Below are 23,921 nucleotides of genomic sequence, written 5' to 3'. Positions count from 1 at the left end.
GTGACGACCATGATGCTTGTCTTCCCCCCTCCATTGCCACGTTTTCTTTGGCCCCAAAACATATTTGCAAGCCGCCAAATCCCTGGCTCCTTTCCCGTGTCTAGACCGACTTGCCCTCCCGCTTCCCGCCTCCACCCGTCAACACGCAACCGTCAACGAACATCGCGAACTTCGTAGAGCGGCAATATTTCGTACACAACCGACGACGCTCAACATCGGCCCCTCCGCCCGTGCACCTTCTTGTGCCCACCGCTCTTTACGTCTCCAACTCAATTGATCGACAACCCTTTTCATTACGCATAAGGGTACCATCCCAGGGACAGCTATCCCACCCCACCCCACCTACTCGCCCTCGGGTCTTCACCGTGTTGTTGACGATGGAGTGGGAGAGCATATTTTCTCGCACTGAAGTCTGAAGCTACCAGGTTGTCAAGCGATGCGTGTTACAGTACACTTCACCATCTACGGATACACTCCACTTCGTCGCCTAGTACACACCCTTCTCGAGGAAAGGCCGCTTCGTCTACTTCGCTATCGGGCTGTGGGTGGTACATTGGAGGCCATCGTCGAGACCTCTAGATACTTGTACCTCCTTCTCGCGCTATTCAAGCCTCTTTGCGTGGCGGAGCCGGCCGGCCGGGGCCGTTCTTGCCGTGACGCCCGGTCTGATAGCATGGTGTACCAAAAGAAGCACTTCTTGGGCCGCTATGTCTGCCGCACCACCATCCCATGCCCGAACTGCCCTATCGATAGCAGCAAGACCCGAGAGCCTCAGGATGAGAGAGTACGGATACGCATCAACGGCACTAGACAATATGGCATGGTTTCTGGCAGGCGAGAAAATACCATTTCACGAACAGGGTGGAGGTCAACGGTGCTGGGTCATCTTCAACAGTCGTGGGGGCCTCGGCGACGATATCCTGCCTTCGCACTCTTTGCCCTGCTGGCTCGGTTGCGACTGACGTGCATGGCAATCACCAATGGCCCAGTTTTGGCCAAGGCTCTCTTAGCCCTCCACCAGCGACAGCTCCGGCTCCGAAGTATGGTTCCCCGGCACCTCTTCGTCGAATCCCGCATTGCGCTATCATCCTTGTCCACTAGGGTCGGCCTGCTACTCAAAGCCCCGACCTCAGGACTTCTTACGGATGGACTCATGGAGGACTTAACCTGCAAGGAACTGCCAATGGGCTCCATCGGAACGGGGCCTTAGTATGCCACCGACTCCTGTCAGGAGGGCGAGGCCGCGATGTGTAGCTAGGGTTGATAAGGCAGGCCACCACCGGGCGAAGAAGGGCCACCATTGGTGAGCCGCTCCTCTGCGACCTATCAAAGCCCACCGCCTCACACCACCCACCTCCTGCGCACGGCCACCTATCCGTACTGTCGAAAATCTACTCTCGATTAGTCTCTGACAAGTAGCTGTCGCCTGCGACTTCTCAGATGCAGATCCAACGTTCGACCGAAAAGACGAACAGGGGAAACGACGAGTCTGAGCCGCTGTTTGCGCCAACATTGTGGCTGGTCGACGAAGTGACTCTGACCTGGTAGTGCTTATCTGAGGCTTCCAATCTCAAGAGTAGCCGCGATTTGATAAGCCGCCTCTTCTCTCCCGACTTCTGAGGGAGATTATGATTATCAAACCTATCGTGAACAGCCGGCAAGCCGTTGGGGCGTTCAACGCCTAGAACTGCTGCGCTTGTCCTATCAGAGTTCGTCTTCGAGACTGGTGACAGGCGGACTTTGCAATTTCAGAGGGAGAAGACGAGAAAACCCAAGCACAGAGCAGTGGATGTACGAAGATGCACTGGGATAGGCCAGACAGCCCCGTTATGGCCCATGCAACCTTAACGCCCACTCAGCGGCGGGATGTGGCCGCGGTGACAGGCAGTCCACAATGGGGTTTTTCGGCAGCAGACGAAAAAAAGCAATGTGAGGCTTAATCATAAGGTTGGGATAAACGCACGAATCCATTCTCCAAGCGGCGTAGGTTAGAAAACGCTGACGTGCGATTACGACCACACCAGTTTGCGACTAAGTCCCGCACGATCTATCAACAGCCGCTTTGATGCCGCTTAGTACGCAACTCGTTGGCAAACTATGACCGACGGCATGAATGAGAGGTTCCCAAACGAGCACCAAGTCTGACTTATCATTGGTGGCCGGCCAGGATATTACAGCCTTTGCCCATCCAGAGACCTAGAGTCTGGGGTAACTCTAAGGCATCGAAGCTTGAACCAAAACGGACCGAACGACATGATGATCCGCAGATTCAGATGGCTTCCCACTAACGACAACGATTAAATGAGGCCATCCAAAGTACGTGAAGGTTAGCCCAGGGCAATGGAATGCGACACAGGGGAACTGCGACAGGCGATGGATGGCGTTGTTAGGGCTGTCAGCCTAGCCTTCAAGCTCACCCCTGAGAAATTGGCATTTGAGTTCAAGACCCATGGACTTGCAACTTGCGAAAAGTGGTCAGCTTGACCATGACATGTCCAAACAATCAGCCCGACTTTCAACACGCATCCGCCGCTGTTCAAGCCTTTGCAGATTACATGCCGCAGTCGGCCTACATGGACCCCTTTTTTCCCAGGTTTGCCACGTCTAGAGAGGCGTAAGCTACAGGGGATATCCGCACCGATCGAGTCAAGCTCTGAATACACCACACTCGCGAGTTGCTTGACGAAATCACGGCATCTCCATTATCAGACCCTCCACGAAGCAAGCCCCTGTTCGGAACACCACTTCGGATGCGAGCCGGTATGAGAGACGGTCTGCTTAAGGTGTGGAGGGTTCAAAGGTCATGCCAATGCCCCCCTTGCACGTCCTCGAGGAGGGTTGATGGCCGCGCTGGCCCAAGTGAAAACATAGCTGCCGTGGGGCCCTGCCTGGGCATTAAGGATGATTGACAAATAGCATGGATTCCCCTGCCTCACCTTGGTGAAGAATTTCGCGCGGCGCGGGACGGTTGCAACCGCTCCTAGTTGTTTATTCCACCTCCAACAACTTGTCCATTGCTCCCTATTGAGCACTTGAAGACTTAACGAGAGACAGTGCTAGTGGTCCAGGGTTTGCTGCTGGATGCTTGACCGAATTAATGCAAAGGACAGAGACAATCGCGACATGAAAATGAAATTCACATCGAATACGCAAGAATCGTATGGAGGCTTTGACATACCGACCCCTCATTTCGTCCGCCGAGAGCTTCTACTAAGGCATGCACTAGATATCGTTCTCATTCATTCTCACCGGCCAAGGTCCATTAGACAGCAAATCATTGACGGTTCGTTTTCGCTGGGAGACTTCTCATCCAGCCAGAGGATATCAATTGTACTTACACTTGCTGTATGTATTTGTTAAATTTCGAATTTGTGGCGATGACAGTGTATGCTAGACCCTACCGGCGACCCGTTGCCATTCTGCAAGCTGGCAGCGATGCCTTGTCCTGGGGAGACGGGAGTTATTCGTTCCGATTCGTGACAGCATCTTGAGCCAAAGAGGGGGGAGGGCAATTTTCGTCTGACAGGGGTCGAAGAGAGGTAAATCCCACAACGATATTACTACTTCTGTTTTGCTCCTCTCGTGGGCTTCATGGAGAAGAGCTCCAACGACTCCTACCCCCTGGAAGACGTTGAGGCAGTGTGTCAGTGTGAGGAGGACTAAATCCTAGGGTGGCTAACAAAACAGGTCCATTCGGAGCTGCACTCTTGAAACAACGCGGGCCATTTGCAGCACTTTTCGGTGCCCGGCCGCGCATGAGTAGTCACCGCCATAGACGATGACGACGGGTACTATGGTACTTACGTCCCCCAACGTCAAGGAATAGGAATCGGGTTTGTTTCTTGGGGGCTGACAATGTCGGCAAGTCTCCAACGAACAGGGGCCTGCAACCAGACCAGCCCAGTGATAAGAGAGCTAGGGACGAGATACCAGGGCGGTCAGCACCGCAGACTCAAGTGGGCAAAAAAACAGCGTCGGCTACGGTTGGCCTGACCCAAGCCTAGATTGAGGCCTATCCATTTGCACTGCAATGGTCTGGCAGATGTAACGCCGGCAAGCAGCTGTCGTTGACGGCTCTTGTCGAGACCACGCGTTTGGCGGAGTATGCTGCCACAGATACCCGGTGATTGATGTGTTTGAATGTAACCAAGCATGGAGGGGCCATGCTCATACGAGGGGCGAAGCCTCCACCTGCGAAGTTGACGACAGCATTGCCGTCGTCGAAGCGGTACGTACGGCACTGACATCTTGACAACTACGGATGGAGATCAGGAGGGGCACATGAGGGGACCATTGGTAAGCTCATGAGCGCTTTTTTTTTGTCTTTTTTTTAATCTTTCTTTCTATTTCAAGCTCAAGCTCAAGCTCAGGGACAAGCCTTCTCCATAAGAGCTTGGAATGTGGACGAGCCACTGCCGGGCGTCAATAACCTAGATGCTTGTTTGCTGAGTACGAGACCTGTCACAATAAAATTTCCTTCCGTTGCGGGCTGATCGAAATATGATTCGTCAGCAAGAGCCGCTTTCCAATGGGTTACCGACGCGGCCTCGAGGCTTTGCAGAGCTTAAGACTGGGGCGACAAACCATGAGACGACTCAAGAGTCAAGGGACGCCCGGAAACTTGAAAAGGCGCAAGAGGATTTACGTAGCACATCGGCTTGGACAACTAGAACGCGCCGCGAAGTTACGCTACTCCACGGGGAAGGCGGATAACGATCAAACAAGGACAAGAAGCTTTCTTGTCTGTCATCTGGCATGCGGGATGCAGTCTAGTGCAGCTGTGACAAGCTTGGATCGATAGACGGGCTGAACCTCGAGGATGCGACGCAAGGAAGAAGCATTACGCTGCGTAGCGAAGGGCGGCTGCGATGTGGTAGCGCTGACATGACATGACGATGCCACACATCTGCAGATTCCTGGTCAAACTCTAAAAGCTGCGATACAGAGTACAGACTATCCGTACAGTCCTGCACAAGAAAGTGGGGAGGAGATGAGCCACTCGGTCGAGGCAGGCAATCGGATTGTGGCGGCAACAGACACAGGGCATAAGTCCCGACTCCCAAGATGTGTGGGCAGAGCCTTCAACAAAGTGTGGGTTGAGAGGAGAAGGTCGATACGCATTTCAGAATCGAGTAAGGCGGTTGTCAGTCAGTGAAGGATTCGATCGATACCTTGCCGGAATCTATGTGACGAGCCGGGGCCGAATCTATCCTCTGCGGCTGCAACATATCTCGTCCTCTCCACCGGACTTTGTGCGACCATGCAGCGCAAGAGGTGGCAGGCCGCAGACAGAACTCTTCACACCAGTGCAGCCTCCTCGATTCGGTCTGAGCTGCAGACGTTCGTTCACCTACTCTTGAGGCGACTTCGATCACTAACTTCACGGGCTTGACTGAGGCGCCTTACGTCAGTCGCAAAGCTTACAACATGTCATCCATCCACCATCCTCCAGCACGCCAATACTCCCTCATGAGTTGTGCTCTTATTACGCACATCGACAGAATCAAGCACCGGGAAAGGGAGCATCAGGTCGACACATGCAACATGACACACCATCCTCGTTCTTCACCCCACCACCTTCGCTACCTGTCACTGCGGCTTCTCATGCCGTCCCCATTCTCTTGGACAACCCTACACAATACCTTATCCTGGGCCTGGGATGGGTCGGCAGCACTGAGCAGACAACCACCACGACGGTGGTCAGGGGAGGAGAAACTGGTCTTTTTTCCCCTTTAGTCTGCGGTGGGGGAGACAGAGAGCGAGCAGCAGGGAGACAAGTTACGTACCTCAAGCAGAGGGGCAGAGTACTTCGTACCTAGGAGAAAGAGAGAGGAAAAAGACACTTAGAAGAAAAGGTGTGTGCCCCAGGAGCGGCCAGCTCGGAGCCAAGGGGGGGACCCCGGCGACCATGGGCCTGCAGTAGGCCCGCATCCCTTTTTTTGCCTTCGGGTGCGGATGCTCTCCCACCCCTGCCGGAGGTTTGGTTCTTGGCAAAGACTTTCTCGGGCGACACCCCCCTTCCCTTCCCTTCCCTTCCCTTCCCTTCCCTTCCCCTTCCCCTTCCTCGCAGTGACCCTTGTCCCTGAAGTGAAGGCCTTTCGCTAGTAATGGCTTTGCAGACAGACAGCTTCAAGGTCTCTTTCCGCGGAGGTCTTCCTCTGTAAGCCCTGGGCGGTGCCTGTCCCTCCTCTCCTGCTCCCCGTCTCCCTCTCGGTGTCCGAACATTGTACCTACAGGCTACGGACACTGCGTCTGTCTGCTGCTGTGCGCTGAAGAAGTGAGAGGTTGAGTACGGATAGGCGGGCACGCGGGCTTGGGGGTGGTCGGGAACAGGGAAGACGGACTTGGCCCCGAAACCGCGAAACATGTCTCCTCCTGCTGTCTCTCTCATTTTCTCGCTCTTTTCTTCATGGCTAAGCCGGAACGAAGGTTTCTGCCTGGTTTCTCGGTCATTTCTCTAAATTGGCTCCTTATCTCCTTGATATTCGGATGAAGGCTGAGTGAGAGAGTGAGAAAGAGAGAGAGAGAGAGAGAGTGAGTGAGAGAGAGAGGAGCCCGAGGAGATTGGCAGCGTTTTCGCCTCTTGTCTCGTCCCGGTCATTGGGGGAGAGTTTGAGTTACTAGAGTTAACGGCTTACTTTTCGGTCCCTCTTGTCCAATATCCCCCGAAAGTCTTAATGCACCGGTGCTATCGAGAAGCTCCTCTCCTCCTCCCCATCCACAGGTGCGCGCGTCGCGTTCCCAATGGGAAACGACGAGTCATTGGTGGGGTTCCTTGGTGGATCTCCTTAGAGGAAGCATGAGGAAGAGTACGGGGTACGTACTCACGTACTGTGCCTCTCGGCCACTGTCTACCAAAGTATCCGTACCGTGAGGACGACAACGACGACAGAGTCGGGACAGCTTGGTATCTCTTTCTACGGATAGGCGTGGGCTGGAGGAGTGGGCGTAGGAGAGCTTCTACCTTGACTGGGTCATCCGGGTACGTACCGCATCTCCCTTTTCAGCCCCTGGCCCCTGGATCCGGCCCCGGTGAGTGGCAGAGACACAGAAACAGAGACAGAGGAAAGACCAGAAGCAGACAGGGGGAGAGCGAAGCTCTTGCGGGCTCTTGCAAGTACCTGCTGGATGTTTCTCACTGTTCTGTCTTGCCCTGTCGCCTCGCCCGCCTATACCCTGGGGCCTGGGCCTGGGCCTGCCCCTGTACCTGTAGACTGACTGTAAGAAACGACGACGACGAAAAAAAAAAGAAGAATAACAGAAGACAACGGCGTGGGACAAGACTCCAGTATTGTTGCGTAAGGTAAAGTGAGTTATCAGCTTCCGCCCCCATCCAGTCAGTATCCGTACTCCGTACTCTCTCTTTCTCCACGCCTGTATCTTTTGTCACTTGGCTTTTTCTTTCTGCTCGCTCAGAAACGACTTGTGGGGTTTCCTTCTCATCAAGCCCTTGCACTTGGGCGAGTCCTGCTGCTCACCATTACGACGTTCCTATGGAGCAGGGTTGCGACCGAGTGGGCGGATAGGGACGTGGTACGGGTACGGATACATACTGGCAGTTTTCACCTCCCATCGATGGTTGTTAGGCACGGAGAAAAAGTGGGAGAGTTTTCTATACAGAGTATCCGCAACTCCACGCCCCATGGGTATCCGTACACCTGATGAGACAGCGAGACCTCAGCAAGGTCGGCAGTTGTGGGGATAGGTATCTGACGTTATCGAACGGCCACAAACAGTCGGGCTTCATCGCCAGACTTCAATTCTCTTTGGAGAGAGAGAAAGAGACAAGAGGCCGGTACAGACAAGGTACGCCGAGAGAACCAAACGCCTCGGTCTCAGTCTAGCATTGGAAGCCACGGTTTCAACGTCTTCCCCCATGTATTGCACCCATCTCCACCAAAGGGGGTCAGGAAAACCGCAACGGACGACTCTCATTTGGAGAACAAGAGACAGCCAGACCGGGACGGACTGGAGGCGACGCAAGGCTACCATTCCGTAGTAGCTCATTCTGACCATGCATTTCACGACGCCAATAATAAGAGGCTCCCTCCGCATGCTACCTTGACTTGGGCACCACTTACACCGTCGCTTCGCTTCGCTTGCTTCATTGCACTCCATTCGCGTCCTTTGCCCAAACGTTTGAACTGGCTACCCTTATCCGTAGTCACGTACGGATAGTCTGACTATGGGGCAGTTGTTGCTGGATCAAGGGTTAGCAGCTTCTCTCTCTCTCTCTCTCTATCTCTCTCTCTCTCACTCACTCTTGCGACGACGGCCCCGTCTCATCCATCACGGTTGCCTCTGCTACTGCCACAGTGGCGTTTTTGGCTCAGCAACTGCGACGGCTAGTGTAGATGTGTGTGTGTGTGTGTGTGGTTTTTTCCTCTCCTTGCCTGCCACTTTCATACTGGTGTGGCAGGATCAACAACAACAATTCTCATACACACAAAGGAAAGGAAACAACCGCAACGTTGGAGCTCTCTTTCTTTGTTAGAAAAAAAAAATTCCCCCGCCCCGCTGGCTGCCCGCGCAACGGTAATCGCAGCCGCAACCGCATGTCGGCAACGGGAAGGCAAAAGCCTCTTCTTGAATTTTGATGTTGATGTTGTGACTCTACGGATACACCTTTTTGAACTTCTTCTTCTTCTTCTTCTTCTTCTTCTTCTGCTGCAGCTGCTGCTTGACTGACCCTTGCTTTGCCTTGCCGTCTCTCTCTCTCTCTCTCGCCATCACACTCTTTTTCTGTTCCCGGTTTTCTCGTGTGGTTTCGGTTACTACATTATCGACGTTACCTCGACTCGCTCTTTTCTCTACGCCTACGGTTTGGACAGGGGTGGACATCATCTTCACTTTGTGGTTTTCTTGCGTCTTTTGGGAGCATGCAGTCTACCATCACGCACATTTAACGCCCGCTAAGAAAAAAAAACCTCAACCCCCTCCATCAACCGGCAGTCCAGTCATACCTTGCGTCAATCGTCCTTCACAAATCGCCTGACTGCTGTCGACATCTGGGCCCGATTGTCTGTGTGTGCACATCACATCGCCATCTACGCCGACGCCATCACACACATCACACACACACCTTCTTTTGATTCTCCAACACGTTAAACAACCTCGTTCATCATCTTGGACCCGGACTTGGCTGGAGCTTTTCGTTTGGCTCTCTTGCTGGCTGGCTTTCGCGAAGCTTTCTTCCCAACGACTGTGCTTCCTTGCCGGGAGGACAGACCCCCGACTTTGTCTGTTCGTAGGGAATTGCGGCCGTGGCTTGCGGAACCTCCTCCACCACCACCACCAGAACAGCCCAGCGCCAGCAGCACAGCAGCAGAGACGTCGTGGAAAAAGAAACGCTCCTCACATCTCATCTTCAACACCGCTCGTCCTCACCTCACAGACGCGCTCCCCAACCGTCACCTCAGCCCTGCTCATTCTCCATCCAAACCAGCACCGCTTTCCCAGGGTCCCCCTTCCCCCATAGTCATCACCAACAGTTTTATTTTTTATTTTTGTTCATTGCTTCTGTGCTGGTGTACCGTACAGTGCAGTACCTACATACAGTACCAACCATACCCAGGTCTCTTTTTTTTTTTTTTTTTTTTGTATCATATCTCTCTTCCTTCTTTGCAACATAAAGCAAACTTATCCCCTCTTCTCATACACCTTGCCAACGGTTACCTCCACGGACAGACGATCCGAGAGGAGAGTAGAAACTAGAGGCCCTTGCTACCGGCATACCTAGAGCGTCTCATCATTACTCTGCCGCCTCGACTCGTCACATTGGGGCCTTGCTTCTTCTTGCCTGCTTTTCGAGCTGTGTACATCTTGAGGGTCCATTGACCTACGGATATCACTCCCATTCATCACCCGTTTTCCCGCCTTCCTGCCCCAGGTGCAATTGAACTTGCTCGGACGCTGTGTGTTGTGCGGACTTCTCGGTCCCGGCATATAGCCAGCGAACAGTAGGAGTAGACAATCATTCAACCTGCAGGTGTGTGTTTGTGCGCTTGCAGCTTCTCTCACTCAATCATTCCCCCTCAACTCAAAATTCCCATTCGCCCAATACAAGCCCGCCAACAACGTCTTCCTTTCATATTCAACTCCTTCTGTCCCGTTCTCCGGACAGCCCATCACTGCCAGCCACAAACGTATAATATATTTATATCGAGGCTATTCCGTTTTGAACGTCTGCGACCTGGCGCACAGAACGACTTACCTACTCCCCCGTTCTAAGGATCGCCACGCCCGCAGGGCCGTCCGCCATCTAAGTCTGGCGCGTGGTTTCTCCTCTCGGTTGATCTAATCAATTTCTGTAGCAAAACCAGGCCGGCCCTACCTGGCCTGCCAGCGCTCGAGCGTCTCCCACACCAAAGGCCCGCCGGCGAGGTACGACGCCGGTTACGGTACATGCCAAAAGTCACTCGACCTACCTTACCCTTACCCTCCTCCTCCTGGTACTCCTCCTCTCTCCTCCTCCCTCTCCCCTCCCACTACCCTACCCTACCCTACCGGTACCCCTGCCTTGCTCCTCTCTCTTACCCGTCTGCACCGTCGAAAATAAGAAAGGGCCCAATCGGTACTACCTCAGGTACCTAGAGGCGTACCTCACTCCACCCCTCCACAGCTCCCCTATCCCCCTGCTCAGAATCCATACCTCGTTCCAGGGGCCCCTGGAAGAGCAACCTGCCCGCTCCAGCAGAGCAAAGAAGCACCACTTCTTTTGAATGCAATGCTATATTGCTGCCGATAATATATACCTTCATCAGACGCCTCACGTCTTTCGCTCATAAAGCAACGCCTCCACGATAATCTTGGACTGGGCCTGCGATCGTCTCTCTTCTGCCCCTTGTAGTATAACATAGCGCCACGACCTCTCACATACACCAACGACACGCACGCAACTGCACCTCATCTCAACTTCCCACATTGTTTCGTTTCTTCAGCCAAAAGTACGCTGTTGTGTTTGGACTCGTCTTGTGCCGGGCATATCCCACTCGTCCTTGTCGTTCCTGAGGGTAAACTACAATTCAACCAACAACACCATACTATCACCGTCGTCATCCTTCATAAGTCGATTGAACAACAATAACAAAAAAAAAAAAAACATTCAAATCTGTCGTTCACTCGTCAGTTCTCCACCACGACACACACTACTCGACTCTCACCACAGACACCAAGGTTTCTCCATTCCCGGCTCACCGTCGTCGACACTTGCAACATCCTGGCATCTCGCCCAAAGTAGCCTCACCACACACACCACGAGAAAGAGTGAGAAGAGCCTCAGACGTCCTTCCTAGTACCTTCCTTCGGCCCCCCACTTGGGTGATTCTCGCGGTCCGTCTGTCTAGACCATATTGCAGTTGGCTCCTCCTCACCTTCGGAGACGATCAAGAGCTCTGTGCACACTTCTGCGCGAGTCGTTGAAGAGAAGCCAGACGAGAAAATAGAAGCAAGGAAGCTGCCGGTAGAAGACTCGAGTTTGTTTCTTGTCATCCAGACACCCCTCAAGCAACAAAAAAAAAAAAGACGCCAGTCGTCCAAGATCCGCTTGGTCTCCCGTACCTGAGCGCTCAGAGGTTCGACGATCGCATTGTTCCTGGTGGTCACCATTATGCTTCTAGTCTCGGAAACTTAACACACGCCGGCCCTCGACACTTGGACTTCGAAACAGAATACACGGCAAGCCAGCCCGAACTTGGTTCACCCTTCTTATCTCATCCGCCGCCCGAAGAAGGGATTGTCCTGCAAGCAACATCAGCACTTCCCACCAGTTTGCGCTCGACCACTCGCAACAGATCCTCCAGTCAGGTGGCTAATTTTCATCGAAGACGGAGAATTTTAGTGCCTGTGCACCAGGACCCTCCCACCTTCTGGTACGTCCACACTTGTGGCTGTCTTAAAGAAGGCTACTCCCACCCGCTATGAACCCATTCCACCTCCTGGCCTTCATCAGTTCGTCGTACCTTGGGTTATCTTGAGCTGATCGTTTCCTACCAGCTTCACTCCCCCTTCCTCTCTCATACCTACTACTCTCCTTCTCACACATCTTAATCTCCATCTCTTTTCCTATCGACCTCAAGAGGAGTGTCAGATTCCCCCTTCACCTCCGCCACCACGCCTGATTAATACCAACACCCCCAACCAAGCTCAGGCCTCTTCCTCATCATCTTCTTCTCTCTTAACATCATCCGTCCACCCTCTCCTTGCATTGTTCAACGCTCTTGAACGCACCGTCGTCTTCAACGCTTCGAACATTGCTCATCTTCGGCAACCTTGCGCTGGACGCCGCACCCGTTCCTGTCTCCAGTCGTCGACCTCCTACTTCTCGGCACAGATTCTCTCCACCCTTGCCTCCTTGTCCCAACCCGTCATTCCTTGAACGACGATTCGGGAGTCTGCATACAGAGAACCCGCATTGAGCATCCCGCTTAAGCAACGTTCCGAACCGGGGTACCATAGTACACACATCAACCCACGCCTACCCTTGCTTCTTCTGCTCCGGAGTCCTTCATCACCCGATAATTCAAGACACCTTTTAATATCCTTCGCCGCGGAAGTATATAAGTAGTACAGCTACTGCACCGGTCCGCATCTTGGTAATCCGATCAACACACAAACAAAACCCAAAGAAATGGAACTCATGGAGCTTGTCGAGAACGAGCCCACTGCTCGCCCCTTCCAGTGCGACTGGCAGTCGTGCAACAAGGTGAGTCCCGAACCGCAGGGCCGACTTGGCTACTGATGTGATGTGACATGGACGGATCTGACCTCAACATCTTGTAGAGCTTCAACAGGAAGTCTGACTTGCAGAGACACTACCGCATTCACACCAACGAGCGTCCCTACTCCTGCACAACGCCCGGCTGTGGCAAGAGCTTCATCCAACGGAGTGCTCTCACTGTCCACATCCGCACCCACACGGGAGAGAAGCCTCACCAGTGTCAGCACATTGGCTGCGGCAAGCGATTCTCTGATGTATGATCCTTTTCTGATGGCGACATGTCCCAACAGGCACTAACCTGAACAGTCTTCGAGTTTGGCCAGACATCGCCGCATCCACACTGGCAAACGCCCTTACAAGTGCGCCCACGATGGCTGCCTGAAGAGGTAGATCTCGAGCCTAGGGCTCTCCCTTTGCGTGATGGAGTTGACACTAATCATCTGAACAGCTTCTGCCGCAAGACCACCATGGTCAAGCACCAGAGAAGATCTCACCAACGTGGCCTCCACCCCAACGAGCTTTTGGACGACTGCACATCAGACTCCGACAGTGGCGAGTCTCCTTCGACCCCGAAGCACGCCGGCATGCAATGGCCTCCTCAGGGCGTGATGGCCATGAACCACCACCCCGGTATGGGTCATGCCATGCACCGAGCTGCCTCATTTGCCGACTTCGGCCAGCACATGAACGGTTACCCGATGCCTCAACAGCAGCAACAGCAACACTACGGCGCGCACCGCCACAGCCTTTCTTCCGGCGGAGCACACGAGGTCCACGGTCTGGTCCACGAGCAGCAACACCCTGGTGTTCACATGCTGCAGCGAACCGCCAGCATGGGCCAGCACTCGTACTACGTGACGGAGCAGGGCAACCCGGGGGTCGCTACCATGAACACGGCCATGCCCCAACAGTACGGACAAGTGCCCCGGCAACAACAGCCGCAGGTTGATGTACCGTACTCTCAACCTGGTATGAACCAATCCATCCAAAGCAGCCCGAGCAGCTTCTCGGCAGCATCGGGTAGGAGCCCATCCATGCAGGAAGGGTTTTATACTCACCAGCCAACCCAAGCAGCCACGTATGCCTTGCATCATGCCTCCCCCGTCATCGAGCAACAACAAGCCGGCATGGTCCCGTACCCGCACCACCAGATGCAGCAGCAGATCCATACCCCCCAACCGATTCCGACTCAGGCACCGCAGCCTCCGCCTCAGCAAGTCGGCCAGTACGCCTCACCGACACCCCAGACCCAGCCCGAAGAGTACTGGAACGGCGTCCCGTACCAGGCACCGGTCGAGGTTGCGACGATCGGCCAGCTGCCGACCTACGGCTCCGGCGTGTACGACCCATGGGGCGGCCCCAAGATCGAGTTCGAGGACCCTTCAATGCAGCTCCCGTCCGCACGGATCGAGAACATGTAAGAGCCAGACCGCCGCCACTCCAGGCATCCCTGCCTCCCGATACCAATTTCATCATTTCCATCGGTGCTTTCTTCGGGCGCCCCTTGTTGTACTACCACGGGAAATTTTGACGTCGATTTGATTTTAACATATTCCCCCACCTCGTTGATTGAAAGAGAAGGAGATACCACGCGGGCTCCACAGAACCGAGCTGTCGATTGTTGAAAAGAAGAGGATCAGCCGTTTCAGACGCCTCGAGGCCCAGTGCCCGCCTGTCGTTCCTCCCTTGGGGCAGTCTCAACGGGCCAAAAGGGATCAGACGCAAGGAAAGAAAAAGAAAAAAGAAACAGAACGGGTCAAACCAAACCCTCAAAAGCATACATCAAGTTGGTATTTTGTTTTCTGGGTTCCAACACTCACACAACCAACCCATCACCATTGCCGGCACATTTCGCATTGCCGTGTGTCAACGCCAAATCTTTCGAAAAAGGACGATCACCGGATCTGTCGCTTCGATTGCCGCCTCGATTCGTTCCGTGGCTCTCTGCCCTCGGGCACCGCACCGTTTCCTTTGTCAAGCACATACTATTACCCCGTCGACCCGGAACATTTGCATCTGTTTTTCATCCAGGATATATCATTGGTGGTCTTTCTGTCGCTTCGAGTTTATAATTTTGTTTTTGTTTGTTCGGGGGTACTCAAGGGGTTTTCGGAGCTCGGTACGGCGATTTGTGCTGTCTTATTTAATAGTTCCTCAGTTCTTGTCACTCCTTTCTCATCGGGCTTCCTTCGACCATGTCGGATGGATTGCACCCGATGATACGATGCAACGAAAGCATAACAGCCGGAGCCGGGCGGGCGGATGGGGAAAGCCACTGGAATGTTAGGAATCATTTGACGATATCCGAATCTTGACGGCCCTTTTACGACCTTGGTGGGGGAGAGGGGGGGAAGCATGGGGACGGGAGAAGGACGATAATGAGGATGGAAGAGGCTCAGGGCAAAAGGGGAAAGAAAAGGGACCGTCATCGATGCCTGATACACGAAAGGCTCGGTCGGGTTTGGGCAGCTTTGGAATTCTTCTCCGTTGCTTTTTTTTCTTCAAGGCCTCACGGCGCAACCCGGAAAACAAAACATTCCCTGTAACAACAACAGCACGAAGTCGACGATTTCTTCCTGTCTGGTGGTGGGCGGCGCATTCCCTAGAACAATGTATTCCTCAGGGGAGAGGGAGAGAGGGTTGACGAAGGGGGAACAACCGGGGGAAAAGGAGGATAAAGGGGAAGAAGAGGGGACGACGAGATGGTTGTGCATATGTAATTTTACGTGTTTCCCCCCTTGTGTATTGTGTTGGTATTCAAAGGGATATGAGAAACAAATGGGACAGTTTTGGGAATTGAAACTTGGTCAGTCAGAAAGGAAAAAATCAAGACTTGTTAATCAAAATTTCGCGTCCGATTGTCCCTTTTATGAACCTCAGTGAGATGAGTGAATGTGAGGGAAAAGGTTTGACGAGTCCGGTCGAGGCTAAAAAGGGGGACGCATGACCAGACGATGGGGATTTTAGCCTGTGTAAGTCAGAACTTTGATGTTGTTGAGTGAGGTGTTTGGCTGTTCGTTGTAAGTCGTGACACGTTGCCTTGCAGAAGCGTCGGTGTTAGTTCAAGGGGTTCGCATGTTAGTTTGTTAGGTTATTGTTGGTGCTGGTGATGTTTTCTTTGGTTCCGATGGTTAAATTGATTGCGCCTGAATGAGATTCTTCGGGTGAGATGAGATGGTAGATGGTGTTGATAAGAGGATGCGTCGTAAGTCGCGCGGTTGTGAGTCGGGACTCTCGCTCTATTCTGGTAGTTGGAGATGTAGATCATCCGAGAGGGGAATGGTGTTGAGAGTATTCGTCGAGTAGAGTTGATGTATGTCCTTGATGATCGTGGGTTGTTCGTTACGTTTGGCATCGTTCGTGGAGGTAAATCAAATCGTAAAGTAAAGAAGGGCGTATCTTGTCGTGATGTCTTGCTGTCGACGAGTCTGGACGAGAGCTGGAGCTTGAGGTTTTGTCAAGACATGGCCGGGGGTTCTATAGAAAGTTTGAGCCCGGATGATCCGCTCGTGAGATGCGCTGATCTCCGGGATATCCGCGTTTCCCAGTGATGCTCATTTTGAGTGGAAGATTGTGAGATATCGTCGCAGCCTTGTGATGAGTTTTTTGACGGGCTGATGTGAGAATGCTGACATGCGCAGTGAGATGTTTGAGGCAAGAAATGCAAAGGAAAGGAAGAGCCGGACGACGTTTGGTAGTAGATGACAGGGACGAAAAAGAAGACGACAGCAGTGAGGTGACGAATTCCCGGGAAAGGGCGCGTTTAATTCCCAAAATTGAGGGACCTGGATGCTTTGGATTGATCTGCAGCTATTTGCTCTGAATGCGGAAGAATGCATCCATTCATTCCTCAGCCAGCTGCTGCCTTTGGTTTGGTCGTGATGTGTTTCTGGGGGGTCCGAATGGATGGACAGAGGGAATTTTGTGATTGGTTGGGGGCTTTTTGACCAATCATATTGCTTTTTCTTGACGTCTTGAGAGAGGTGCTTCGAAACGGGAGTTCATGGGAAAGAGAGTGGCTCTTCTACAAAAAGTCAGCGATGGAACTTGAGAACAATACTTATTCACAGTTAAAGTATCAAGTATTTTGAGGTTAGGTCTGATGACCTTCATGCTGAGAGAAACTGATGAAGTTGAATATCTGATTATTAACCAATGACACGAGGTCAAATTATGCCCCTGCTCGTCTCCAATTAACCCCAAAGACCCTGTCATCATTCGCCGGATCGGTCTTTCTCTGGCACCGGCGAGTCGCGACATTCTAGAATCCAATCGACGTCACGTGGGGTCTGTAGCTGGGCCTTGGTACCTCCCCCGGTCGCGGCGCTTCGGCAGGGAAAAACTCGGAAGGCAGCACCGCAGTGTCGTGGTCAATGAATAACGTCAGCTAAGAGGTAGCGCATTTCGCCTCAACGTATCCATATCCCGCCGCCCCGTCGCCGCTCTCAACAAGACGACGAGTCACTCCACGGCGCAAACCATGTCATCTTCACCACACTTTGCACATACGTCGATAGCAACTGAAGAAGTCTTTTTCTCTTCTTTTCTGATTCCCTTTTCGGTCTCGTACGGGGAACTCCCCTCTGCGGAACCCTTTGTTTCCATCCCCAACTCGACAACCAGCAAATCATCAAAGTTGTCTCCTCTGACGAATACGCGATCCAGCCGACAGCGCGCCTACCCGGCCAACCCGAGGGCATCATGGCCTTACGCCCAGCAGCGCTGGCGCTGAGCGCGACCAGCCCACTGCTCCGACGGGCAACGATGCAGCCCGCGACGATGCAATCCATCCTTCGGCTCGCGACCTCCTCCGCTCGCCCGACCGCCACCGCCTTCACTCGGACCCCCGGTCTGGGCCTCGCACTCCAGCTTCAGCAACAGCAACACCAGTACAGACTCTTTGGAACCAACAATGCCATCTCGCGCAACCTCCTCGCCACGAGGGAGTCAGCGGCGAACAGGAACCCCGGCAGCGCGACCGCGCAGAACGCATTCTACCAGCTCCTCCTCAAGGCCAACATGCCCGCCATCGTCATCGAGCGCTACAACTCTGGCCGGTTCGCGAGAAACGATGCGGTGGATCAGGCATACGCGCAGGCGATTGGCATGCAGAGCACCGGTGCCGTTGGCGGGATGGGGGGCCACGACCACCTCCCCTCCGCCTTTGGCAACGCCGGCTCGCTCGGAGGTCAGGAGCTGAACCAGCAGTCCCCCGGGAACCTTAGCCAGGCGCAGCTGCAGGCTGTTGGTCAGGCTCTGGCTGCGAGGTCGCGCGATTCGAACATGGCTACTGCGAAGGTCCAGGGCAACGGCTTGCCGACTAGCCCGCTTCACGTGGTTGTGGACGAGTCGTTTGGCGGTGTCATCTTCCGTTGGGTCAAGTTCGTCTTGTGGTTCTGTCTCTTTACGTATCTCAGCTTGGTCGTCGTCACGATGCTGGTCGAGGGTCTCAACCTTTTCAAGCGACCCGGTGGCAAAGTGGACAGCGAGGCCAAGGCCGAGAACCAGACTACCCGATTCGCAGACGTGCACGGCGCCGACGAGGCCAAGGATGAGCTCCAGGAGCTGGTCGACTTCCTCCGCAACCCCGACAAGTTCTCCACCCTCGGCGGCAAGCTGCCCAAGGGTATCCTGATGGTCGGACCCCCCGGTACTGGTAAAACTCTTTTGGCTCGCGCCGTTGCCGGTGAGGCTGGCGTTCCCTTCTTCTACATGTCTGGCAGTGAGTTCGACGAGGTCTACGTCGGTGTCGGTGCCAAGCGTGTCCGCGATCTCTTTGCCTCCGCCAAGTCCAAGTCTCCCGCCATCATCTTCATCGACGAGCTCGACGCCATTGGTGGACGCCGCAACACTAGGGATGCCGCCTACCACAAGCAGACGCTCAACCAGCTGTTGACGGAACTGGACGGTTTCGAGCAGAACAGCGGTGTCGTCATTATCGCTGCCACCAACTTCCCGGAACTTCTCGACAAGGCTCTTACCAGACCTGGACGTTTTGACCGCCACGTCACCGTCCCCCTGCCCGACGTCCGCGGCCGTATCGAGATTCTCAAGTACCACGCCAAGAAGATCAAGGCCGCCCCCGAGATTAACTTTGAGGCCATTGCGTCCAGCACTGGTGGACTCTCCGGTGCCGAGCTCGAGAACATTGTCAACCAGGCTGCCGTCCGCGCTAGCAGGCTCAAGAATGTTGCCGTCTCCATGACGGACTTTGAGTGGGCCAAGGACAAGGTCATCATGGGTGCCGAGAAGAAGAGCATGGTCATCAGCCAGAAGGAGAAGGAGATGACTGCCTATCACGAGGCCGGCCACGCCCTGGTGTCTTTCTACCATGAGAGCGGTCCCAACAAGCTTTACAAGGTTACGATTTTGCCTCGCGGCCAGAGTCTCGGACACACTGCACACCTTCCCGAGATGGACAAGTACTCGTACACGACGAGGGATCTTAAGAGTCTCATTGAGACTTCTCTGGGTGGAAAGCTTGCTGAGGAGCTGGTTTACGGCACCGACAAGGTGACCACCGGTGTTTCAAGCGTAAGTGTTGCCCGCGAGTTTGATGCGTAGAATATCACTAACAGTAAGCAGGATCTCAAGAACGCCACCAACCTGGCTTTCCAGATGGTCGCTCTCTACGGCATGTCTGCCAAGCTCGGCCCCGTGGAGTACGGCGAGCGCTACAACCAGCTCAGCTCAGAGACCAAGGCAGTCATCGAGTCAGAAGTGCAACGTACCTTGACGGAGTCATACGAGAAGGTGCGCGAGCTGCTCACGTCAAGGCGCAAGGAGCTCGACCTCCTGGCCAAGGCTCTTGTCGAGTACGAGACGCTGGACAAGAACGAGGTGGAGAAGGTGATTCGCGGCGAGAAGCTTCCTGGCCGCACGCCCATGCCCAAAGGCCCTATGAAGGTGCCCGCGAGCTCGGGCGTCGATATTGGCCAGACGATTCCCCCGCCGTTCCCTCCTCCTGCCGGACCCACTACGCCTCCCCCGGCGCCACCTCCACCTGCGACCTCTACGGGTGGCGTCGCTCCTGGATCCAACCAGAAGTCATGATCAGAGCTTACTGGGCTTGACGTGACTTTGGTCAGGACTACCATCAACACATTTTGTTTTTTACGGTTAGCATGCGGAAGTGCGGGGGCCGAGTCGCGGCTTGCTTGCTGGGAGGCACTCGCATGGGTCTTGCAATGTATCATTTTACCGGTACAGCATGGCAGGCGTTTATCAGAAATCTAAAGAATTTGCGATTCCGTTGGCCTTTGGTGGACGAGAAGGAAAGCGAGACAGGCCGGCCTTTGGCCAACATAGGCTTTGGTGGTCAACCACGTTCTTGGCCAAAAGCGAAGGAAAGTCGTCTGGGTCTGCTTGTTAGATCCCGCTGCGCCGCACGAATAACACTCTCCCCTCAACTGGGGCTTTTGATACGCCTTCGCAAATTAGGGCGTCGGCGTCGGGCATAGATTGGGTTGGCTATTGAGTTCAGGGGGGGGGGGGCAAGACCGATTATGTTGGGTCTATAAAACTCCGCCCATCACAGCGACGTAAGCGGACCGTTCTCCATATGGGGATTGGCGGCGGCTGGGCTCGGTGTAGTGTGGCCACTCGATTGAGTGTTTTATTTCGTTTGTAGAATTATGTAAACGAAGCATTGCCCCGTACTTGATGTAGCCAAGCGTTTGTGACTGTCCGTTCCTTTATGTGATGTTGAGGCTCTGTAACGTGGGTGGGGATAGAGGCACCAGCGACCTATTGACGTGAGAGTCTTCAAGTCAAATGCGAGTAATATCACACACGTGTTACAACCAAGGCATCGCCAGAGCAAGCTCGGCGACAGCGCAAACCGAAATCCGGTCCATCGTCGGAGGACGTCTGCGGTGGTCGTTGATCCCGCCGACAAAGTTTTATGGTTGAACATGATAGTCTTATCTGATAGGGATGACCTGGCGATGTATCCGTACGGATATTGGGGTCTTGGTATTAGGTATCTGCAGGACGACATGAAAGAGATTGCGCAGATAACGATGGACTTGAGAATTGGGCAGCCCACTGCGGGAGATGTGGTCCCGAGCCTGACCGGGGATTGTGTCCTCCGCTAACATCTGGGGTAAAGGCCCACCAATTGGCGGGGTATTTTCCCCAACCATAGGTACGCAGTAATTACCTAATAGCTTAGAGGAGCTGCGAATTCCCCGGCGAGCCTCGGTTCGGTCCCTAATTACAAGCTAAAGCTCCCTCGGCCTCCGCATCGTCATTTCTCCTCCCACTCCTCCGCATTTTTATTCATCTTCAACGTTGTTCAGCCGCGCCGAATATCTGCATAGCAATTGCCATTATATCCAAATAAACAACCTGTCCTCTCTCATGTAAATTAATTCCCTCCTGGCCGGATTGACCTCATTCATTCATCTTTTCACCCATCAATCGAAACTCATCGTCACATCATCACCAGCACAATGTCAGACAAGGCATCGGAACGGCTTCAAGCTCTGGGCAAGCAGCTCGATGCGCCTCCTCCTATCAAAATTGCCGGGCCGTCTGCGGCGCGGAGAATACCTGGCAAGGTCGTGATCATTACAGGTCAGTCGAACCCACATCCCGCAGCAGCAGACAGACTGACATTCGAGGCCAGGCGCAAACTCTCTCATGGGCATCGGTCGCGCGTCAGCACACCAGTTCGCCGAGAACGGCGCCCGAGCTATTTACATTTGTGATTACGCAGACGAGAACCTCGCCTCTCACAAGAAGGAGCTTAACAAGCTGTACCCCAAGGTCGAGGTCCATACCCGCCAGTTCGACGCTGCCGAGGAGAGCGCCGTGAAGGAGGTTGTTTCTCACGCCATGACGACGTACGGCAGGCTGGACATTTTCTTCGCCAACGCCGGCATTACCGGCCCTCATAACCTATTCACCGACATCTCGACAGATGACTTTATGCAGAACCTGCGGACGAATACGTTGAGGTGAGTGTACTGACCTGCCAGTTGAACATCTCTGCCACCCTGTGCGCTAACAAAAAATACACAGCGTTTTCCTCGCCGCCAAGCACTCCGCCCCCGCCATGCGCAAGACGTCAGCCGAAAAAGCCACCCCGGGCGGCAGCGTAATCCTCACGGCCTCGGTCGCCGGCATCCGCTCCAACGCCGGCACGACGCCGTACTCAGCCGCCAAAGCGGCCGTCATCTCCGTCGCGCAGACGTGCGCCTACCAGGCGGCCGGCACAAACGTCCGCGTCAACGCCATCTGCCCGGGCCTCATCGAGACGGGCATGACGTCGCAGATGTGGGACCAGGCCCGCGCCCGCGGCACCACGGGTCGGATCGGGCAGATCAACCCGATGAAGCGCGGCGGGCACGCCGACGAGATTGCGCGGGTGGCGCTGTTTTTGGGGAGCGATGAGAGTAGCTACGTCAATGGGCAGGCGTGGGCTGTTGATGGCGGTTTGAGCGCGGGACATCCGTACGTTGTTGGGAAGCTTGCGTGATGTGTGTGAGAGACTGAAAGTGAGAGAGCGGCGTTGGCCGACCTGCGTAGCGGTCAACAAAAATCTTTTGTTCTCTTTTGCCAAGTTCTTCCGGGATGTGTAACTTATGTGGGCAATAGGAACTTGTTTGAATACATCATTTCTCCCGAGGGCAAGTTTGAAGGAATCGTGCCTGCTTAGACATGTGAAGCACGTCAACGGCCTTCGTCAAGAGGGGCTGGGCCTGGGGGCAAAAAAGGTGGGCGAAAAGGTGGACAAGATAGTGGGCGGCCGAGGCTATCTCTGCCCGGCTTCTGGGGCCGGCCGCACAGATTGGAAGGAGGTTAAGCAATGTGGGCGAAGTTCCCAGGTTCTTCTACGCAGTAAAGCTCTAGATCCTCCAAGGTGGACTTTCGGTGAAGGGGCCGCTCGTCGCTCCTGTGAAGTCATTGGGTCTGGAAGCACGTCCAGAGTTCGAACGGGAGAAGGAAAGGGAGGAGCAGAGTCGCATTGACTCCTCTTTGATCAACGGGGACCTTGATAGGGATCTCCAATAAGCTTGAACGGGTTCGGACGCCATTACCACTTTCCATCCTCGATGCCCATCTTCCGGCTTCCTCTTTTGTGGATAGGCCGGGACGGAATCCATATCACGCAAGCCGTACAGATTACTGTATGGATGCAAACTATACTTGTAGAGAATGGGTGTATATCCACCATCCACCCCCTAGGCAGGCCAAAACACTAGCTGCCGCCTCCGCATCGCCAAACAACGTCGTCCATTACATTCACTGCCGTCCTCATTCGCTCATGACGCGGCCGCCATAGATTGCCCATCCCACTTTTCAAGGGTTGGTGCTAGGGGGAAGAAGGGGGGGGGGGGGGGGGGGGGGGCCGAAGAACATTCAAGCATAAGTGGCTTTGGGCTGCGGATGCCTTTCTGCATGCCACCGGAGGGAGGCTCATCGACGGCCGGCTCCACAACCATAACTACCGGGAATCGCAGCCATTCCGAAGTCGTCGTATCGACGTATAGAAATTCATACTGCAGCGTGCTGCTTGGTCAGGCTGGGAGTCGCTGGACTTGACCCTCCTCCTCCTCAAAGCTCCGAAAGATGAAACCCACCCAAATTGGATCTCCAGGCACGTCTGTACGCCTTTGGTCAAGAGATCTCTTGGCAGAGTGGTCGGCCGCGTCATGGAATCAGGAGCATTATCCTCCTTCCTCCTTGATCCAAACGTCTCCTCCTGTTCGTGCTTTGGTTCCATCTGCAGGAGTCGAGTCGAGAAGGAGTGTCACTGTTCTTTTGTTTGTGGCCTAGGCTTTTCGGCCGAGCCACGTAACCACCCTCCCGACCGCTGCCCACATCCCGATGCGCCATCCCAAACCGCCGCTCCCCGGGGGCCAAAAGGGACCCACTCACACCCCGATCCCGTACCACCGTACCTTGGACAATTGAACCACACACTTCACATTGCGGAACGGGAGAGGACCACCAGGGCCATCACTTTTTTTGTTTTTGCAAAATGGCCCAACGCAATGCAATTGGAATTGCCTCTGCCTTCATTGGATGGCAGATGTCTTGGACGTCCGAATAACCCCCCAACCCTTGCGACCTCCCGGCCGTTCGCGCTTGCTAGCCCGTCACTTGCAGAAACGCCGCCACTCCTTAACCTTACACAGGTAGTGTAATTCTTCTGGCTCCGCGGCGCGCGCGGAGTGGCGGACGACCAGGTTTCTAG

The 23,921-nt window shown here is 54.3% G+C and overlaps 4 protein-coding genes across 4 annotated transcripts; 3 read left to right on the top strand and 1 right to left on the bottom strand.

Annotated features, from left to right (window-relative positions):
• Positions 1 to 12,628: 12,628 nt before the first annotated feature.
• On the top strand, positions 12,629 to 14,139 carry BDP81DRAFT_447530 (uncharacterized protein; the record flags this gene model as incomplete). The annotated part of the gene is made up of 4 exons (XM_060592195.1): positions 12,629 to 12,703; positions 12,781 to 12,972; positions 13,025 to 13,104; positions 13,167 to 14,139. The coding sequence occupies 4 exons, from the start codon at positions 12,629 to 12,631 to the stop codon at positions 14,137 to 14,139; spliced, it is 1,320 nt and encodes a 439-aa protein (XP_060448554.1).
• A 46-nt stretch (positions 14,140 to 14,185) lies between these two features.
• Positions 14,186 to 14,641, bottom strand: BDP81DRAFT_185695 (uncharacterized protein). The gene has a single exon (XM_060582347.1). It carries the CDS (start codon positions 14,495 to 14,497, stop codon positions 14,231 to 14,233), a length of 267 nt encoding a protein of 88 aa, XP_060448553.1. The 5' UTR covers positions 14,498 to 14,641; the 3' UTR covers positions 14,186 to 14,230.
• Positions 14,642 to 17,419: 2,778 nt separating this feature from the next.
• On the top strand, positions 17,420 to 19,771 carry BDP81DRAFT_459251 (ATP-dependent metallopeptidase HflB; the record flags this gene model as incomplete). Its single annotated transcript, XM_060593517.1, has 2 exons — positions 17,420 to 19,252; positions 19,304 to 19,771. The coding sequence occupies 2 exons, from the start codon at positions 17,420 to 17,422 to the stop codon at positions 19,769 to 19,771; spliced, it is 2,301 nt and encodes a 766-aa protein (XP_060448552.1).
• Positions 19,772 to 21,171: 1,400 nt separating this feature from the next.
• On the top strand, positions 21,172 to 22,199 carry BDP81DRAFT_313755 (short-chain dehydrogenase; the record flags this gene model as incomplete). The annotated part of the gene is made up of 3 exons (XM_060583925.1): positions 21,172 to 21,295; positions 21,348 to 21,678; positions 21,743 to 22,199. The coding sequence occupies 3 exons, from the start codon at positions 21,172 to 21,174 to the stop codon at positions 22,197 to 22,199; spliced, it is 912 nt and encodes a 303-aa protein (XP_060448551.1).
• Between the last annotated feature and the right edge of the window lie 1,722 nt (positions 22,200 to 23,921).

The sequence above is a fragment of the Colletotrichum phormii genome (assembly GCF_030913505.1).
Source record: "Colletotrichum phormii strain CBS 102054 chromosome Unknown BDP81scaffold_5, whole genome shotgun sequence".
Taxonomy (NCBI): Eukaryota; Fungi; Ascomycota; class Sordariomycetes; order Glomerellales; family Glomerellaceae; genus Colletotrichum; species Colletotrichum phormii.
The sequence above is the reverse complement of the archived record's forward strand: the minus strand, read 5'-3'. Positions and strand labels throughout refer to the sequence as shown.

Coding starts and splice junctions, on each gene's coding strand:
- BDP81DRAFT_185695 (XM_060582347.1), bottom strand. CDS start 14,497: ATGCTTTTGAGGGTTTGGTTTGACCCGTTCTGTTTCTTTTTTCTTTTT.